This window comes from Barbatula barbatula, assembly GCF_947034865.1.
Source record: "Barbatula barbatula genome assembly, chromosome: 12".
Classification (NCBI taxonomy): Eukaryota; Metazoa; Chordata; class Actinopteri; order Cypriniformes; family Nemacheilidae; genus Barbatula; species Barbatula barbatula.
Genome location: NC_136775.1, coordinates 1474715 through 1495783, shown reverse-complemented (window position 1 = coordinate 1495783; position 21069 = coordinate 1474715). Strand labels below are relative to the sequence as shown.

General features: G+C 43.4%; 1 protein-coding gene across 2 annotated transcripts in view; it reads left to right on the top strand.

Moving 5' to 3' along the window:
* Window positions 1-21069, top strand: part of iglon5 (IgLON family member 5) — a 115834-nt gene that overhangs the window by 84768 nt on the left and 9997 nt on the right. For both annotated transcript variants that reach the window (XR_013787392.1, XM_079469940.1), the window contains exons 2-4: window positions 10130-10211; window positions 12256-12488; window positions 14084-14203. Coding sequence is in view for 1 of the 2 variants with exons in the window: in XM_079469940.1 (XP_079326066.1) it covers window positions 10130-10211; window positions 12256-12488; window positions 14084-14203 (435 nt within the window). In the remaining variant the exon portion in view is untranslated. The remainder of the gene's footprint in view (window positions 1-10129; window positions 10212-12255; window positions 12489-14083; window positions 14204-21069) is intronic.

Below are 21069 nucleotides of genomic sequence, written 5' to 3'. Positions count from 1 at the left end.
GCATGGGGTTTGTTCTTAGCACAAGTACCGAATTAGCCTGACAGTGCAGGGCTCCTGGGTAGCAGCCTGTATAACCAACACCCCCATCTGCCTGGCCTTTCTCATTTCCTTCTTCTCGTCTCCTTGAGGAGCAGATCTCAGCAGCTCCTCGCTGCCACGCCGGATGCCCAGAGCAGGGTGTTTCCACCCACGCTCTCCCCCCACGATACGGCATCACACACCAGTGCATTCAGAATGAGCGTGCATCAGCGTCAGGTGGATAATTCTGAAAGAAGGTTTCATTTATCAATGTCAATGAGAAGATGCTAGCCGGGGACCCACAGGGACACGTACAGTGTGTAATCTGAGGGTTTAGTTGAGCTGAAAAAAGAAATGATGTAATGTCAGGAGGAAAGAAAATGTGGTGCGTTATATTTACGGTTGTTTGTAATACACGGTTCTTATTGTGCTTGCAGAAAAGAAGTAGGCTATTTTTATACTTCATTAAAACTAAACAAAGTAAACAGTATGCTGTACGTTTTATGTAGAAATATACTTCAAATGACACGTGTATACTTATACTGACAAAAAAAATCGATGTAGTCTACACTTGTACTTAAAGCGACACTATAGAACTTTTGTTCACAGTTACCCCCGTGTGGTTGATAAGCGCAATTGTCTGTTACTAGTGTTGTAAATAATGTTGCGGTATCAGCTTCCCTGTGGGCAGCGCATTTACTAAACCCATGGAACCAGCATTGGTTCGGTTGTTTTAAGGTCGGAAAACTACAGAGTGTTGCTTTAATGTTTTGATGGAGATCGTCTTAGAATACTTCACTGTATTTTTAAGTACACTTGACTTGTAGTTGTGTTTTTGCGCTTTTAATTGCATGGTGTATAAAAGTATAAAAATGTATGGTTATATATCGTATAGCATAGAAAGTATAACTCTACAGTAAAACAAATGTATTTGGTAGTTTACTGAGAGTACACTTCAAAGTGTGCTACAAGTGGACTATCAGTATGCCTATGAATTCACTTTTAAACTTGTTGTTAAAAAGTTGTGCACCCCAAGCTCACTACTGTTACCCATAAAGTGTACTTCAAAGTATACTTTTATAAACTAAAAAAGCGAGGCAATTTAGTCTCAAGAAGTATTGAAATAGCACACTTACAAGTATACTGCTACTTAAGTTTAGTTTAAGTATACCAAATAACTAATAAGAACTTGAACTATACTTATTTTGTGAGGGTGTGCATGATTTATGTTATTTCTATTTATCCGTGTGACACTTTGCATTCAATCTACATTAAGTATGCATTCAAGTGTATTTGAGAAACAGCAACACGAGAGAGGCGACTTTGTCACATTTTTGGTGAAACGAACAAGCACCGCAAATGATTCAATTATTAGGAAGCGTTCGCAACATGGTGTTCAGAAGACTTTAATAGTCACATTTCATCGTGACACGCAGCAGAGCTTATGCGTACAGAAATTAAACAAAAACGCAAATGAGATCTAAATGCCAGCGCGAGGGTGAATGCGGATTTGCTCCAAATTAAATTTGCTGAAGCATTTTTAGCGTTTCGCTTTATCTAATGGATGGAGAAAGAAATTCATATTTCTCAAAGTCTACAGGCCATTTTATCTGCTCCATTTGTCATGCGGACAGCTCGACACGTCTGGTTTCTTTAACCACCTTGCGTTCTGGAAGCCCCCTCCATCACGTAGACGCTGTGACGGTGCGTTTCTAAAAGCGACTCAAACCCTTTTTGACAAATCTACCAAATGACCTGCGAGCAGGGATGAGTTGGCGAGAGACCGTCTTTTGGATGGAGTATATAAGTAACAGTTTAACTGCTGTATTGATCTCAAAGTGCTCGGGGGGGTTCGGGCATTTCTCCAAGATAGAAAGAGGGGGGAAAAACTTGACAGGTCTTGCGGGGTTTGGATCTGGAAGCTGTTCTTTGGCCCCGCTCACAGTGCTAAAGATCTCCTTTGGAGTTTATCGAGCTGATGTCTCTCAGCCTCGTGGTGGAGCTGTGTCGACGGATATGCGGAGAGGGATTTGTGTCAGAAATGGAGATGTTTTGGGGCTTCAAATGAACAGAAGATGTTAAGATGTCAGCATGCAGGTGAGGTGTCAGCCAAGTGACACTACATCACAAAAGTACGGGAAAGCTGAGGATTTGTAAAATAGTACTTCACCCAAAATCTCTAAGAAAACTGAAAATATTTTTTCTATTGAACGTAAAAGAAGTTTACTACAACTACAACCTTTTCACAATTCTTCACATAGAGCCCATCTGACTCAGAAACAAAAAAGGACATGCAGTCTCATGTGATGGTTCCGGGCATTATTAATTGTAATTCAATGGATGTTTCCTTTTGCGTTTTATAGAAAAGAGCATTTGGGTTTGTATTTTCCAAAAGCTTATTATTCTCATTGATCCGGCTGTGCATGTTTGGTGTTTACTATGCACTTGGGTCTACGCACCATACTACAGATTTCATCAATATAAAAGTGTGTAAAACGAGGTACAAAATCCCTTAATCTGTTTGTAAATGAAGCTCAATCTGTACCTCATGACACCGGATAAATCAATACACAATGTGAACTCAGTAGAATTAATGATCCGTTTAAACACATTTAACTCGACTTCAACCTGCTCTGAATAGCTTAAAGAACCTCATATTCTGACGCCACGCCCATGTCACAAGATGCCACGCCTCTCCCAACACTCGCCTCGCCCATATATGGGTTAAAGGGAAGAAAAATTTGAATAAAATTACTCTGCGTGTTGTCGCGCAAATTATGTTTTTGAAGAATAGAAATCCTATCGTGTTCTTTCTCACGGTGCACATGCATCAATAATAATAGATATTAAAGGGGTGGTGCAACGGTGTTTCATGAATTCTGAGTTACAAAAAACGAGTTGGACGTATGATGTTGTATCTCTGTGCTCGATACACTCCCCCAGTGTTCGCACAGGTTTGAAAAAAAAATTCGGGAAACTTTTGTGCAGGAGAGAGAGAGAACTATGTTCGCGATGTTAAACTGTTTTGTTTGTTTGCTGCATTTGGTCGATGAATGTAAGTCACTTTGGATAAAAGCGTCTGCCAAAAGAATAAAAAAAAGAATAAAAAAATGAATGTTATATAAACGGCGCTAAAAGACACACGCGGTGAGTTAAACTGATGACTCTTTTTTTTTTCTTGGCAATGTGTGCACGCATGCTTTAGTTGCATGTTTTCGGAAATAATCGAACAGCTGTATCTGTCTTTTATAAATGTGATCTAACTTAAGACACTGCCGATATTTGAAAGGTGTGATACAATTCTGTAAGTACTCAAGATTAACATGAGATTTACAGAAACTGAGTTAGGGCCGCTTTAACAATATACCTCAATGCAATTACTATGAATAGTGAGGGAATGCAATGCTCATTGTTAAATTGCGATGTAAAGAATACTGTTTTACGGATGTTATGAAAACAGCCGTTTATGAGCACCACAATTAAGCGAAATGTTTATAAACTCAAAGTGTATACAGTCTCGAGGCTCACGTAATCTCCAACACTAATATTTTAATAATTTGTAAAAAACGAATCCCAGTGTGGATTTTAGTGATTTCGTTATGGGGATATTTATTTTAAAAATATTTTTGTATTATGTTAATCATGTTTTCGTTAGCTGTGTGTATTTTTGTTATCACTTAATCGAAGCATATATTTTATTGTAATGCACAACATTTGTTTTACATTTTTGTAAAACTGAGTCATATGATTATATTACCATACTGTTTTGCACATACTGCAGAAATTGTGTTCATCAAAATCAAGTAAAGTAAGTCTAGAATATTTTCATATGTTTTTCATTCTAACAAAAAAAGCCACAATGATGTAATAACAAGCGTATACCTGCTGTCCCTCTGAAACCTTGTATCTCTATATTAAGTTTTTTAATTATTTGTGTGATTGTTGCAAATATCTGACCAATGAAGAGTATTCAAAAGTCCTTGTCAACTTCGACAACACAGTATTTAAGAATTTAAAAAAATCGTTCTTTTAAAATGATCAAATAATGTTTTCTTTTCCATTCCCTGAAAAACAGCGTATTTGGACATTTGAGGTTTCAGACGGACAGCGGCGAAAGCTATTCGATGGCTGTCTTTAAAAAAACTGACAATCGAGTTATTATAATCGAGTATTCAGTTTCTCAAATCTGTAGAATGATGCTGTACAGTAGATGAGCAACATTGCAGTGTTTAGTCGAGAGTTTAAATGTTATTTCTGTCATGTAAAATAAAGGATGTGGGTGATTCATCTTGTGCTCTTGGTTGTGATGGTGACCAGGTGCTGCCCTGCTGCTGCGGATGTGGCAGGTGTCCAGAGGGCAGATAGGAACGTGACTTCTGAACTAACCCATCTCAGAGCAAAGCGAGATGCTCACGGGGGCTTCACGCAGGCCTGCTGGAGTTAATGAAATCCGATGTGGAAAAAAAGGATCTATCTGCCAGTTAATGTTTAATCCCGTGCTGCCTCGGGCTCACACCGTCTGATAATTCCTGGACTGGTGTTCTTTATCATCGAGGTGTCGGGAGGAAGAACTTCTGTAAATATTTCATTGGTGGCAGCGAAATCCTTTCTCTTGCCATTGTCTCTCTTTTACAGCTTGTTTTTAGTTGTGTTTCATTTAGGTTTAGCTAGTGAGACTGCAATTGTTGAAAAACATGAAGGAGGTGTAAAATGAATGACGATTGCAGAGATAAAACAATCGTTATTGGAGTAAATGTGATGAGAAATGTTTGAGTTCATAATGAGATCTTCAATATTATTGACTTTTGATTGCAGACGAGACAAATCTGAGCTCAGTTTGACACATTGACATCTCTTCTGAAACTCTAAATATTTGTAGAAATATTTGAGACGCAGATGAGACGTGATCAAAGTTTCCATTTGCTGTCCTTTAAACCTTTAAAATAGGAGAAATTATTGAGATGTTAAGGAAATCTCATCTGTATTTTTTCTTAACTTCATGAGGCATGTTACTAATGTCAAATTCAGAAAGGATTGCCCATCAAAACAGAAAAATTATACAGAGAAAATGCCCTCGTTCATTTCTAAGAATCAGTCAGAAGGTGAATAGATACAAAAAACCTTCGCCAACATTATAATTGTACATTAGTGATGATAAAATAAGATGTTATGACCCATTTTATTCCTCAATATTTTTCTAGCAATTATTATTTCCTTCAGGTCTCCGCCGTCATGTTGGGTTGGGCTTTCAGAAGTTCTTTCCGTATTGTTTGATCATCACGAGCGGCGCGCTGTAGTAGGTGCCGAGGCTTTCCGGTGTCCGACCGCAGCTCTTGTTAATAACGTTGTGCCAGGAGCGACCACAATTACAAACGACAGCATGTAGAAGTCGAAGGGATACAAATCAGTTTTGAACGAACGTCCCGCGGGTCGCAGGGAATAAACCCTGAAGCTGTTTGGAGGTGTTGCAAAGGCGCAATAAATGATGCATCTCTTCTAGAGCCAGTGAACGGTAAAGCGTGCGAGTTGGTCTCCAGACAGTGGAGAGGTGGTTTAGGAGGATGGTTGACTTTGAAGGACAGCATTAAATGGCTTTATGACCCTGAGACAGGGTTATATTTCATCACATAAAAAGAGATAACAGCGCAGGCTAAGATTCTTTTTCTACAGCTGTGTACAGTCTCAAACTTTCTCCATCGGCCACATGTGCAGCTTTATTGCTCTGTTTTGAAACTTAGTGAGCTGCCTACGTAGACAGCATTTCACAGCCTCATAGATGCACTGCTGATGTAAAGAGAATATTCCAGAAGGTAGCCAGTGTAATGTAATATTCATGTATAAAGATTTTTCTTAACAGTATTTTCCGTACTATTCATTTACCATTTAATTTGTACCTTTTGGTTTATTCAAATGTATTCAGTTAAAGGTGTTGGGGATCTATTGACAGAAATGCAATATAATATACATAACCACGTCTTCAGATATGTATAGACGGTTTCAAAGTGACAACATAAACAAACGTTACTGCGAATGCGGGCGTTCGTGGGCTGCCCCTGACCTCCGGTACACATTGACAAACAGAGCGCCTGTAGATTATTTCTGATAACCACCAAAAGAAACCGTGTAGAAATGTTACTTGGCTAAACTTGTCTCTCCAATATTTTGAATTAAGACTGCGATACCAAGCTCAACCACTAGATATCAATGTACCACACGGTTTGTTTAAATGCGACCAAACTACAGGACCCATTCAACAATAGTTTTTTTATAAAACGAACATAAAACAAAATTCAACGAATAGTTTATTTAATACAATTATTATACAATCAAATAATATATATATAATATTAACATAAATTACATACAATTTAAATAGTTATATTATTAGACAAACACAAGACCGGAAGTTCACTGCAGTCCCGGCGCGTGCGTCCGATGAAACCATCTATAAAGACCTAACCAAATGAAGCATCATGTTTTTTATTACCTTAGAATGATCTATATCTATCTACATACACCGCAACAACGTGATTGTCCTGTGAGAGCCGCCATAGTGCTTCAAAGAAAGGGAGTGAGCCGTTAGTTGCAATTCGCAACCTCACCACTAGATGCCGCTAAAATCTAAAGCGATTTACAGATGAGGAAACATTGGAAGCAATTATAACAACATAGGCAACAAAATACATAAGTGCATCAAACTAGTCCATTAAAGCCTAGCACAGTATAAAAAGCTTAGAATAGTGAGGTTAGTACGTTTTTTATTATTATTTTTTAAAGAAGGAAAGGGAAGAGAATTAGGATAAATATCTTAAAATGATATATGACAAATACTGAATATTTGTAATAAAATTAGTTCACAACGTTTTGAAACTCCTTGCTCCTTTCACACTCTCTCTCTTGCTTTCTTTTACTCTTCATTTGTCTTTCTCTTTTTCTCTGACTTTCTTTCACTTTCACTCTTTATTCTAGTATGGAGGTGTAAAATGAGTGTAGATTTTAGAGGTCAAATCATCTGGATTTGGGTCAATTTGATGAGAAATGTTTGGGTGGATATTGAGATCTTCAATAATATTGACTTTTGCAGACTTGACAAATCTGAGCTCAGTTTGACGCATTACTGACCTCTTCAGTCAAACTCTGATGACAGACCCTTTTTCTCAGGAGATCTCTTACTTTCACTCTCTCTTTACTCTCCATTTCTCTCTCTCTCTCTCTTACATGGGCGACTTTGTAGAGCATCTCTCTGATGCTGCACAGCATATCTAGAATCTCCATCGTATGGGAAACCCCCACAGACGTGTTGGTTTGATGGTGACGTGACCGCACGATGTCGCCTTTCCTAGAGTGGTTTTGTATCTTGCAGTCTTGCCAAAACAAGCATCTTTTAGATTCACTTTAACCCAGGAATACTTACAGTCATACTGTTAACATTCAAATAAGACCATTCTCTCAAATAATATAGAATTTCGTATCTCATTGTGACTGTTGGTGTGATACTTGCTCTCAATCGCTTATACATGATGTCGCATTTGTGGGATTCACATTAGATCATTTTCTATAATACTTCGTTCTTGTAGGCCTCAGATGTTCTTTAACCCCAGTATGCAAACGTCAGATGCTGTTTCTTATCTGTAGTCTCATTTCGGTTGGAACACCCTGAGAACACACCGGTGGGGTTTGCACAACGGAGCGTAAATAGCATGACGCTCATAGCATAAAACACTGTATTTTTCACACTCCATAATCAAACGTGTCCGTGGTGTGTGCTCGTTGACCCGGCCTAGACACTACGTCACGCTGGGGAGCAGAAGCTGCCTGGGACCAGGTATTAAAATCTGGGGTGCCAATTGAGCTGTGAAGACAGGAATTGAAAAGGGAATAGGGAATAAACCTCTCTGTTTTATAACCTTCCCCATGATGCACTGGGGCTTTATTGTGTGTACACATCATCTCTTCCATGCAGTGCGTGTGTGTGTCCGCGCGCAAGACAGAAATGGGAAAAGATTTGTATGCATGCACGTCAGTAACTGAATTCAATTAACCTCAATACTGTAAGTCTGTAACTGCGCTGTTATTCATCAGCACCTCGGCGAGGTGCTGAGGTTCAACGGTAGGAGCTGTCGATTTTCAAAAAGAGAAAGAAAGGTGTTTCGTGAACTGCTTGTAATGTTCTTTTACGTCTTATGCTATCCTAAGGTGTGTAAACTGTCTATATACTGTATATAGAGACTACTTAAAGGGACAGTTCATTCAAACATGAAAATTCTGTCATCATTTGCTTATCCTCATGTACAAAAGGATCAAGATATTTTCAAGATATTTTGAAGAACGTTGATAACCAAACAACATTGAACCCCATTGACTTGGTTATCAACGTTCTTCAAAATATCTTGAAAATATCTTGATTCTCTTGTATTCTGCAGAAGAAATAATGTCAGGTTAGAAATGACATGAGGATAAGCAAATGATGACAGAATTTTCATGTTTGAATGAACTGTCCCTTTAAGTAGACCTGTCCCTTTTGCGCGCGCAGTTATAGACTTACAGTATGAACACAAAACCACATGAGACCTTCTGCAAAGAAGGGAAACCGCAACGACATGATTGTGGAGGGGAGGATTGAGCCATTGGTTGCAATTCGCAACCTGACCACTAGATGCCGCTTAAAGCTTCACGTTGCTTCTGTAACAGTTAAAGAGCACTTCAAATTATGTATCTAAATACTGAATATTGTTGATGAAAGAGCATTACACAGATGAAAGTTTTGAATGACACAAGGATGGATGGAGGATGACAGATTTTGTATCCTGAAAATAACGAAGATGTTTTAACGATTGCAGTCTGTGCCCTTGTGCGCCACAAACAGAGTAAACTTCATTTAGTAATGTCATTGCTGGTCATTTAAGCAGACAATGCAAAGCAGCTTTATATAATTTGTGTGCCGAAGCATGACACGCATGGCAATGCGGCCCAGGCTGCCTTTCACTACACCGCACGATTTGGGACGCTTCCACGATGGCACCCGCTCAAATAAAAAATGCCCGAGCTTGGCCCTCAGATGCCACGGCGCTTAAAATTTACTGTCGTCTTTATCCTTTCTGCTTCACTTTCCAGAATTGCACTTGGCAAGCTGTCGGTTCGGCCGCTTCGCGTTCGCGTTAAACGCAAAAACCTCTGGCTGCTGTTTATCTCTCTACCGCTTGGCTTTCTGGTATATTAAACCTTGCAGGCAGGTCAAGCCAATGTTGGAGATATTCAGGACGGTGCTGGATGCGATGAGCAGAAGTCGCTGTAGGAGCTCAGCACTGGTGCCATGCTGGCATTTGGCAGTGTTGATGTGGGTAGAGACGATACCGTGCCGAGGGAGAGACCCCTGCTCAGATAGCTCGCTCGAGGGGGGAAGCTAATCTTTGTTTGCATAGGAAATAGGAACGTATTCCACAAAGATAAGAAGAAGAATGGCATTTGAAAAATGAAACACAAAATTCACATCACCTCAGACGTGGCCTGCCCGCGGTCTGGTAAAAATGTCTTTGTCTTCTTTGTCTCAGCGTTAAACGCTCTATGTATTGTTGTGCGTTTCTGAACACTAGCATTGTTAATTTGCTTCTCAAGAGAACGTATCGCTTCTGAAACCAAAAGTATCAAGCCAGAAAATGATTTTCCCAGCATATTCCAATATGATTTTGTGTGGACTTAAATTGGCAAATAAAAACACACGTGTATGTGTTTACAAGTGTGTGTGTGTGTGAGGTTGCGTAAGGTACGAATCCTTCCCATTGCAGTGGCTGTCCCTTCATTTCACGCTCCGTCGCTTCCGTGTGAATCCTCTTCCCCGGGTTCATTATCGGGTCTGTTCGATGAAAGCGTGGCCGGGCGACGTGCGGGCAGAACCCAATCATTATTCAAGCCCACCGACGGTCAACGCTGACGGCTGCATGCTGTCGTTTGCGATCTTATTATTCTCTCCTAACAAATAACTAAGCAAAGCGCAAAAACAAATTCTGCCTGAGCAGGATCAATGAGGTGCTTAGTACCTGCAGCGCCGCCCGGGGATCCAGGCGACCTTCTGTCCTACGCTCACTGTCTCTCCTCTGGTTTTCTTTGGCAGGACCCACCAGCGCTCAGGCAGCCGAGGTCGGCCACTTGCCCGACAACATTACAGTGCTGGAAGGAGAAAGCGTCACTTTGAGGTGAGTTTTACACCTGCACCCGTTTGACAAAACAAAACATGATTCTTTCTTTATTTGCTCAATTAACACTGCCTTTGGTTAAAACTGTTATCCACTGCTTTGATGTCATTTAAAAGTAGAGCAGGAAGTTATAAAGTGGGATATTTTTGATGGCTCCTCCCCTTTTAAAATTGCCTGGATTCTGATGAGAAGTACAGAAGAAAGTCATATGAAACATTGATCTGTATTTGTGAGAGTTTCCCAATGTTCTCTCAAGGTTTCCTCAAGGTTCTGAAAAAAATTTCAAGCCTTATCATTCTAAAAATTAAATGGTAATATAAACAAATCATTCTTAGGATATATTACTTGTAGGGCTAACTAAAATAAGTTTAGTTTTGTCAGTATAAGTCAAGTATACTCAAGGACATTTCTGAGAAGTACCTAAAAGTTGACTGAAAGCATGTTCCTCTATAACACCTCATCTGAATAATGTTCAGCATATCTACACCTTCATTCCAGAGCAGATCATCTGGATAGAGTTTTCCACGGTAATACAACATTGCTATCGGTTGACACAAATCTTAGGTCACAGGTATAAACGCTCATAGCGCCCATCTCAAACGGTTTAATCATACTTACCTGCCAGAGGCGTCAAGCTGAGGGTGCATTTTAAAAATGCAATTTAACTTCACTTTCTTATTTGACAGTTTGCTTTCTTGCTTTCAGACTATGAGCCAGTAGTTGAACTCTCCAACCCTCTGTCAGTGGTTTATATTCTCAAAAGCACCATATCATTATTCCATACGCCTATACAGGGAACAGAATGTGATGTGATGTCACAGTTTGATCTGCTGAAAGTCAAAGCCGACATTATTGTTAGTGATGTTTACACCGTGTTTTATATCACTTTTTGTCATTTGAAGATGTGAGCAGAGCAAACTATGGATTTTATGTAACTGAACCAGTTGAGTTACTAGTGGACTCACCCAGAACCTCTTAGATTTCCCCAAATTTGTCATTCGTAATTTTCTAAACTTCGAACAACAAATGTCACCCAATAGAAAGTCTATGCATGACTTTTGGAAGATTGGAAGAAAAATTATGTTCTGTGATTAACAAAGGTTTATAATGTTTACACATTTTGTCTATCAATATAAACTTTACAAATTAACTTTTGTTACTTATAAAGCTGAAACACAATCGGCAGAAGTAAAAAGATAACACGATGCTATAAACAGACTACACTTAAGGTTGCTCAACGTCACCACCGCCAAGCCTTTCAAACTTGATAAAAAATGTGTTCCCTGGTAAGTAAGTACTCTGTGAATTAATCTTCATCTACACTATTTGCATTATTTGCGTAATGACGTCTAACACCAAAGGAAGTAGTCTCTTTTAGCAACTTGTTAGCAACCCCCATTTTAAAGACACAATAAGACTTTAAAAAATCACAAGCGGGTGTTTTAAGTCATAGAATAAAATGTAAACATATTTAGAGGTTTTGTATTCCACAGACCTTATTTAGGGCGATTTACCAAAATCACATTAAAAAACCCATAGACTGGGGAGTAAAGAAACCGTAAGTCCTAAAATACTAACTCGCTTCCGGGGTTTGCGTACAAAAATACATAATCTCTGAGCCTCCCTTTAGCTACTTAATAACTACTGTGTGATTCAGTGGCCAACAAAAGAAGAAATAAAACCGATTAGTTTGACTGACATTGTTCGTAGATAAATAGATCACAATTATAAAGAATAGTAAATTCTTCTGGCCATAATAATCGTGTGGTCAAGATCTAAAATGTGACAACCTTAGTGAATAAAACGTATCGTGTTGTCGTCTGTTTTATAAGGCTGCTTCCACCAAGTCAAAAATTGACACCAAGTGCTGTTAAGTTTTATTCAATGCACAGCTTTTGATGTCAAAAAAATGTTGAAAAACTGTTTTAGCTGTCCATCCTATGGACGATTCCGCAGCAAGTTGTATTTTATGTATTTGAAGGGTCATCAGTTTTTGCCATCTGACATCAGAGACTTGACACAGACCTGTGTCTCTTTCCTTTAGATGCAAGATTGATGAAGAGGTCACTCACAAAGCATGGCTGAACCGTACCAACATCCTCTTCGCGGGCACAGATAAGTGGTCTCTGGACACACGCGTCTCCCTAGAGAACAACAACAACAGCGAGTTCTCCATTAAGATTGAAAGAGTGATGGTGACAGACGAGGGACCCTACACGTGCAGCTTCCAGGCCAAAAACCAGCCTCTCACGGCCCATGTCTTCCTCATCGTTCAGGGTAAGGGTGATCACTGACTCTCCGAAAATGCTTAAAGTTAAAGGGATAGTTCACCCCAAAATGATTTTATTTATCATTTATTCATCCTCATGTTATTCCAACCTGTATAACTTTCTTTCTTCTGCTGAACACGAAAGATGGTGTGGAAGTCTTCTTTTGTGTTTTTCACCGACCGACGAGTCTTAAAAATGTTAAAAGTGATTATTTCGGGTGAACTTGAGTTTGGAATTTGTGAATTTAAAATATTTTATGTGCAGTATGCGTCAGACGGTGAATAGGCTGTGGGCTGAGGCTCTTATTGTCTCGTAATAGTCTCTGCATATTAAACGGGCACAGGAGAAAGTGTTTTAAAACTGCACGCGTCATCTTTCAACTCTGAACTGATAACCGGAAGGTTGCTGATTCAGACCCCGTACGGAGTCGTGATGAACCATCACCATTGTGCCCCTGAGCGATGCAATTAACAAAATTCAGTTCAGTTCCAGCCATCAGAGGGATAGTCCCCCGTAACACGTGCACTTAAGTCGCTTTGGAATAAAACATCTGCTAAATGACATACTTCATCTGGAATGAGAAGAGAACGTTCCCTGATGGGCCGGTTTGCCCTTGTCTTACAGAAATGCACTGAAAAATGAAACATGTGTCTCCATTTACGTTCCTTTGTGTCGTTCCAAGCCGATGTGACTGCAGAAGGTCCTGAGTATTTTTCAAAATATCTTCTTTTTTTGTGCTTAGAGTGAAGGTTTTGAGCAACATGAGAAATCCAACTTTTATTTTTAAAGCATTTGGGTTGATTGACAGCTCAGGGCGGGACGGAGGCGTTGTCGATTCACGTCTACAGAAAAATGAGTTCTAGCCATCTTCAGTGACGTGATTTATTGACACCGGACCGCTCGGCTGACGGATCGCTCTGCTGTAACGCGTCCCACCTCCTCCAGCCGCAAGTTGTCAATTGCTATGTATATTTTGCAGCGCGCTCACCCGTAGCGCAAGATTGAAAATATCAAAGTGAAAAATATTCCAGAGAGCATTACCCGATCGCATGCCGAAGGGAGGGGAGGCAAGTTAAGAATGCATCTCGAGCATGTTGTTGGCCAACCAGCGGGCTAACTATCTCACCAAACACAGCTTTTTATCTGCTGCGAGGAGCTTTGCAGACAGATGACCATATTTGCTCGATACCATTGTGCCCTCAATTTTAGTCGTAGTGTGATACGGTGGGAAATAATTACACCCCCCAGTCACTCCGCCAACATGAATGGATCCGCTGCCTTCTTTACTTTATTTTGTCCTGCTGGAAAACTGAGAAAAGGGCTGAGGCTGAGGATGCCTCGCAGGACAAATGTTTGGCCATCTTCATTAAAGCTCTGATCGCAGACCATTTCAAGGAGCGTCTCATTATCTGTCCAGCATTATGCATTGCACTCCGCTTTTGGGAATTTGGGACGGTTGATAGGAATCATTTATAAACCTTGAAACAAACAGCCCGTCTTACGTTTGGTTGGTTTTCAAAATTTAAGATTAATTTGAACTTTAATTAATCTATAATGTAGGCGTTATCATGATGATTAATTTTGTTTCGCTCTTTTTGGCAGTGCCGGCCAGGATAGTGAACATCTCCGAGGATAAATCTGTCAACGAAGGCGATGACGTGAACCTCTTTTGCCTGGCAGTGGGCAGACCGGAGCCCACCGTCACCTGGAAAGACTTCAAATGTGAGCTGCCTCCATGTTTTTGGCTGACTTTATTTGGACTGCACAGCGTTGTCTGTACCGCATCCTACTGTTTTCTAAAAATAACACCTTTACTTCTGTTTGTATTATGCAACCAAAGAGTTTGGCAAGCGTAAAGTTTTCTAAGCAAAATACAAGCAAAACAACTTGATTTCAGTGTGAAATATGGTTTATTTGTCACAATGTCAAATGGATTGCATTGCATTGTGGGATACAGTATTGCACACAGTGTAATTTGTATGCAAACTGCACGGTTTGACAGATGTAGGATTTTATGCAGAAAATACTGTATATTGTCAAATACCATCAATGAATATATATATATGTGTCAATGACGTATAACAACCACTTATCATGTCACCAATAATATCAATTATTTTACTAAATTAAAAATAAAATATAATAATATAATTGTTGTGGCTGAAATACGAATCTCTGCTGCAGTGTTAAAGTGGTATTTTGTTGCATGCGATTTTCAGGAAAAATAAGTTTGTTCATTTTGTTTATTTTAACAATATAATTCAAGAAGAACAAATTACAGAACAAAAATATGACATGATTACTTGAAGAAGTGACATGAAGAAATGCAAATACTTTGTTTCTAAACACTAAACATGTCAAGGAAATAGATTAATTTGAAGATAAATCACGATCGCACCAAATGACATTTCTTCAAGCTATGGCCAATTCATAGATGAAAACACAAAAAATGCTTATTTAACATTTTAATCTGCATTTATATGTACACCACATTCTTAATGTTTTAATAACTGCAATAGACATTATTATTGGTTTGCATATCAAAATTGGCATGACGAAAATCCTTCATTCAAAGTCATTGACCCATATACGCTATAGTAACCAACATGATCATACAGGAAAACAACTACTGTACGATTTCATGTGAAAACATACAATGTATGTAATGTATGATTATTAGAAAAAAGCCCTGCCCCATAACCTTGACTGGAAAAACCACCAGTGAAACAAAAGCAGATCAAACAAATCAAGAATTGGATGGCTGAAACGGAGTAGAAAGTTTTTATGATATTACAAACCGTCTTTGTGATTTAAAGCTTAGATTTCATTACAGGTAATTACAGCCACAAGCGGGATGATAAGTGTCAACACGAGTAATCTTCATCTCTGTCACCGCTATCTGCCCGCTGCAATATTAAAGATCCAGTTTATCATGACCGGTCTATTTATAACTTTCACCATTATTATCTACATCCATTAGGAGATGCAATTCTTATGATTTATTGTCAAACGATTATCATATTCGCTCATATTTCCATTGATCCTTCGGTCTATTGATCAGATTTTGTCGAGAAGAGAGTCGAGTGCATACAGTAGTTGAATCTAATGCACATGTTTTTCGTCAAAAGTTAATAATACATTCCTTCCCTTTTCTCATCCATGCAATTCCAACTTAAATGCCTCTTGTTGTTTTTAATGAGATTAAAGGTTCACCCTAAAATGAAAATTCTGTCATCATTTACTCACTCTCAGGTCGTCCCAAACCTGATTACATTTATTAGTTCTGCTAAACACAAAGGAAAGATATTTGGAAGAATGTCAGTAACCAAACAGATCTCATCCCCCATTAACTGCCATAGTAGGGAAAATAAATACTATGGGAGTCAATGGGGGATGAGATATTCTTCCAGATATCTTTTTGTGTATTCATCAGAACAAAGACGTTTATTAAGGTTTCAAACAACATTGACAGAATTTTGATTTTTGGTTGAACTATCCCTTTAAATCTTTTAACGCGAGATTGTTTTTTGTCGTCTTTTGTGCAATGTGACCTATAGATGTATATGCATAAGGTCCACTCGAATACCTTGTGCTGATAAAGTGAGTCCAGGATGTGAATTACAGGAATATATTATCATATTTTTGCTCCGTTTCCAGCGTATTCTAGCGATATGATGTTTAATTAACAAAGTTCGGGAGGAGCCGTAGCATATAATCAGCCGGCTGGTCCACAATCAGCAATCACTGCACATACACAATTAGCCATAGCGAGCTCGCTCATAAATAGAGAATCCATCTTACCTGCTCGATCTCCTAAGATTAAGCATCAACGCGATGTCTGAGACCCACGTCATCGACGACAATCTTTCAGCGCCGCCGAGCGCTCATCAGTCCAGCTCAGGATCGGATACATCAAGCGATTCCCCGGCTTCATCACGAGGCCGCCAGCTCCGCCGTTCTACACCTCGAAAGGCTAAATCCACAGGTGGCAGATCGTCTCCTGGCTCAAAGAGACGTCCACCTGCTTCCCCGGCTTCTTCCTACACCTCCGCTCACAACGCGATCCCCGCCATACAGAAATGGACCGTCCAGGGCTTACGACTAGCTCTGTCCAACGCTGACGTCCACTTCCACAGGCGGATGACCAAGGCGGAGCTTTACGGCCTCTACGCCTCTTCCCTGGCGGACACCGCCTCACCGAAGGGCGCTACGGGGGGTTCCGCCACCAAGCCGGGCACGGCTCGCGGTTCTCCGTATTCCCGACCCGGGCAATCCACCTCCGCAGCTGGTCGCGGCCGCCCGCGGGGAAGCCGGAACAGCAGGGCTTCCGCGAGCGCAGGTATCGCCACGGACCCACCGGTCCCTCTCGCCGTTGGCCAGCTTCGGCCTCCTGCAAACACCCCGCCAGCAGTAGCGGGCCGCCTTCGAAGCATTGGCTCACCAGCACCTGGAGCTCCGGTGCTTTACCACCCATTTCCTGCCCCTGGCTCTTGGCCCACGGCGCCTGCGTCGACCTCTAGCGCGAGGCTGCCTCAGCTAGCGATGCAGGCGCCGGGTCCTAGCCATTTCCCAACCCCCTCGGTAGCCGCCGCTAGCGCGAGGCTGCCTCAGCTAGCGATGCAGGCGCCGGGTCCTAGCCATTTCCCAGCCCCCTCGGTAGCCGCCGCTAGCGCGAGGCTGCCTCAGCTAGCGATGCAGGCGCCGGGTCCTAGCCATTTCCCAACCCCCTCGGTAGCCGCCGCTAGCGCGAGGCTGCCTCAGCTAGCGATGCAGGCGCCGGGTCCTAGCCATTTCCCAACCCCCTCGGTAGCCGCCGCTAGCGCGAGGCTGCCTCAGCTAGCGATGCAGGCGCCGGTTCCTAGCCATTTCCCAGCCACCCTGGTAGCCGCTGCTAGCGCGAGCATGACTCCGCTAGCCGCTCAGGCGGCCGCCATTCCCCCCCTTCTCTCTCTTCCACAGGCTCGATCGAGCTTCTCATTGGCCTCGGCGACAGCTATGCCAGCGCCAATCAACGCACCAGCCCTGGAACCGCCTCCTGTTTCGGGGAACATAAGAGCACAGATCTTGACAGAAATTCAGGCAGCTGGCGCCCGAAGCAGACCCCTTGCCAACACCGATACCTCCCTATTCGGAGCTGATATTCCCGTAAACCACCCACTAAAAACCCTCCTCGATGCATCTCGAAACTCCATCATCCAAGCCGTCTCCCTTAGGACCCTCCAATCTTATCTCACCGCATGGAAAAGCTTCAAGGCGTTTCACCACGCGTTCAACATTCCCTTTCCCTCATTTTCCGTAATCTCCATCACCTCCTTCATCTCCTTCCTAAACTTGTCAAAAAACCTCCAAGCAAGCTCAATTAAAGGTTACATGAGTGGGGTCCAGTTCTTCCACAAGCTCATATTCAACTCTCCATCCGCAGCAATAGCCAGCTCCCACACATCTATGCTCATCAAGGGCATTCAAAGAACCCAGCCTGCTCGCCCAGACGCCAGGCAACCTATAACCCTGGATATACTGACCAGATGCATTTCCACCCTCCGCAAAGGATATCACTCCAAGCACGTCGATCGCACGCTCGACTCCATGTTTATCCTAGCCTTTTTCGGCTTTCTAAGATGTTCTGAAATTTCCACCACGTCCATCTTCAACCCCGTAATACATCCAACGTTATCCGACCTATCAGTACTCGATTCAGAGACGATCTCATTCTTAATTAAACAAAGCAAGACGGACCAAACCAGAAGGGGACATTTCATCTACATCTTCAACCTCCAGTCACCGATTCAGCCTTATCAGACCCTTCTAGCCTACCTTCACTTCAGGAAATCTCAGACCAAAACCACATCAGACCCTCTCTTCGTGGATGAATCTAACCGCCCAGCCACACGCTTCTGGTTCCAAAAACACCTCAAAGCCGTATTGCTCTTGTCTGGCATTCCCGCAGACCACTTTTCCGGCCACTCCTTCCGCATAGGCGCAGCAACTACAGCCGCCCAAAAAGGCCTATCGCAGTCTCAAATCCAAGCACTAGGGCGCTGGACGTCGGAAGCTTTTAAGAGCTACATCAGGTCAGACCTCTCAATCATCAGGGAAGCCCATCGAACCCTCATTTCCCGAATCATCTAAGAATCCATCCTTCACCCACATGGGCTCGAACCTCCACTATTCAGCCTTCATCTCCCTAGCGGGAGATCTCACTGTCACTGCAACCGCCTCAGCAATCACCAGGGATTCAGACCCAGCCTGCAGGGGCCATCGCCCAAGTCACAGGCCGTGCCACAGCAGACTCTTCAGCAGAAGCCTCCATCCAAGACGTCGAAGCCAGCGTCGCCGCAGCGATCTCCTCCGCAGAGGCCAGTGCTTCCGTCTAAGATGTCGAAGCCAGCGTCGCCGCAGCGATCGCCTCCGCAGAGGCCAGTGCTTCCATCTAAGACGTCGAAGCCTGCGTCGCCGCAGCGATCGCCTCCGCAGAGGCCAGTGCTTCCATCCAAGTCATCGAAGCCAGCGTCGCCGCAGCGATCGCCTCCGCAGAGGCCAGTGCTTCCATCCAAGTCATCGAAGCCAGCGTCGCCGCAGCGATCTCCTCCGCAGAGGCCAGTGCTTCCGTCTAAGATGTCGAAGCCAGCGTCGCCGCAGCGATCGCCTCCGCAGAGGCCAGTGCTTCCATCTAAGACGTCGAAGCCTGCGTCGCCGCAGCGATCGCCTCCGCAGAGGCCAGTGCTTCCATCCAAGTCATCGAAGCCAGCGTCGCCGCAGCGATCGCCTCCGCAGAGGCCAGTGCTTCCATCCAAGTCATCGAAGCCAGCGTCGCCGCAGCGATCGCCTCCGCAGAGGCCAGTGCTTCCATCCAAGTCATCAAAGCCAGCGTCGCCGCAGCGATCGCCTCCGCAGAGGCCAGTGCTTCCATCCAAATCATCGAAGCCAGCGTCGCCGCAGCGATCGCCTCCGCAGAGGCCAGTGCTTCCATCCAAGTCATCGAAGCCAGCGTCGCCGCAGCGATCTCCTCCACAGAGGCCAGTGCTTCCGTCTAAGATGTCGAAGCCAGCGTCGCCGCAGCGATCGCCTCCGCAGAGGCCAGTGCTTCCATCTAAGACGTCGAAGCCTGCGTCGCCGCAGCGATCGCCTCCGCAGAGGCCAGTGCTTCCATCCAAGTCATCGAAGCCAGCGTCGCCGCAGCGATCTCCTCCACAGAGGCCAGTGCTTCCGTCTAAGATGTCGAAGCCAGCGTCGCCGCAGCGATCGCCTCCGCAGAGGCCAGTGCTTCCATCTAAGACGTCGAAGCCTGCGTCGCCGCAGCAATCGCCTCCGCAGAGGCCAGTGCTTCCATCTCGTGTTCTGCCATCTACAACTTTCTAAGGATCAAGAACAACAGCAGCTCTCTCCCCAGCAGGAACCTCCATCAGGTGCTCTACTTCAGCTGGATCCCTCCTTCAGTAGCCCCCTCCCAGCATCAGTCCTCATCCAGGGACACCCACGAAGACAGCAGGCATCCTCTCTCCATATCAGTCTCAAACATCCTTGGAGGAACCCCTGCCCCAGTCTTGCCTCATCTCAAACCACACCTTCTAAGGAGTCACCATCCTCTTGTCCTTACCCGAACGCAGTCCACGCCTCCATACTGTCCAGCACCGCGTTTTGGGGGGGTATGCGTACTCCGGCGGCTGTCCAACTTCTTGCTTTATGGGGGGTGTGCTCTGGGCTCAAACCGGTTCCGAGCTCGGCGCACTCACCCTGACCAAGGTGTAGTGTTTCGGGTTCGGATAGATCTGGCGAGCTCGGAGCCCGCTTCCCGGACAGCACGCCAAATACGCATAACCTTCATAACCAAGCTCTTGCTTTATTATCCCTATCAACATCGCTGTTATCTGCGCAGGTGAACTCGTGAAATGATGTTTAATTAACAAAGTTCGGGAGGAGCCGTAGCATATAATCAGCCGGCTGGTCCACAATCAGCAATCACTGCACATACACAATTAGCCATAGCGAGCTCGCTCATAAATAGAGAATCCATCTTACCTGCTCGATCTCCTAAGATTAAGCATCCCTCCTCCACCCCGGCTCCTCTCCCAAACTCACTTTTCTTTTGCAAGAGCCCCGGGGGGTGTGCTCTGGGCTCAAACCGGTTCCGAGCTCGGCGCACTCACCCTGACCAAGGTGTAGTGTTTCGGGTTCGGATAGATCTGGCGAGCTCGGAGCCCGCTTCCCGGACAGCACGCCAAATACGCATAACCTTCATAACCAAGCTCTTGCTTTATTATCCCTATCAACATCGCTGTTATCTGCGCAGGTGAACTCGTGAAGTGGTGATAATAGTTTAATCTTACTGTGATGAGATGGTGGTCATGCCGCCCACTCCTCCTGTCTGCAGATCTGCAGTTTTTCCCACTCAGCATTTCCCATAAAGCCCATAACCCACCCACCGCCAGGACATAAATCAAGAGAGAGAGAGAGTCACATTGTTATTCAGTGCAAGTCGCTGCAGTGGAGCCTAGTGGTGGCCAGACGCAAGGCGAGAGAGGTGTTGAGTGTAGACTCGGCCGGAGAAAGAGAGCCATCTGGACGTGTACACCACTCTGCAGGGAACT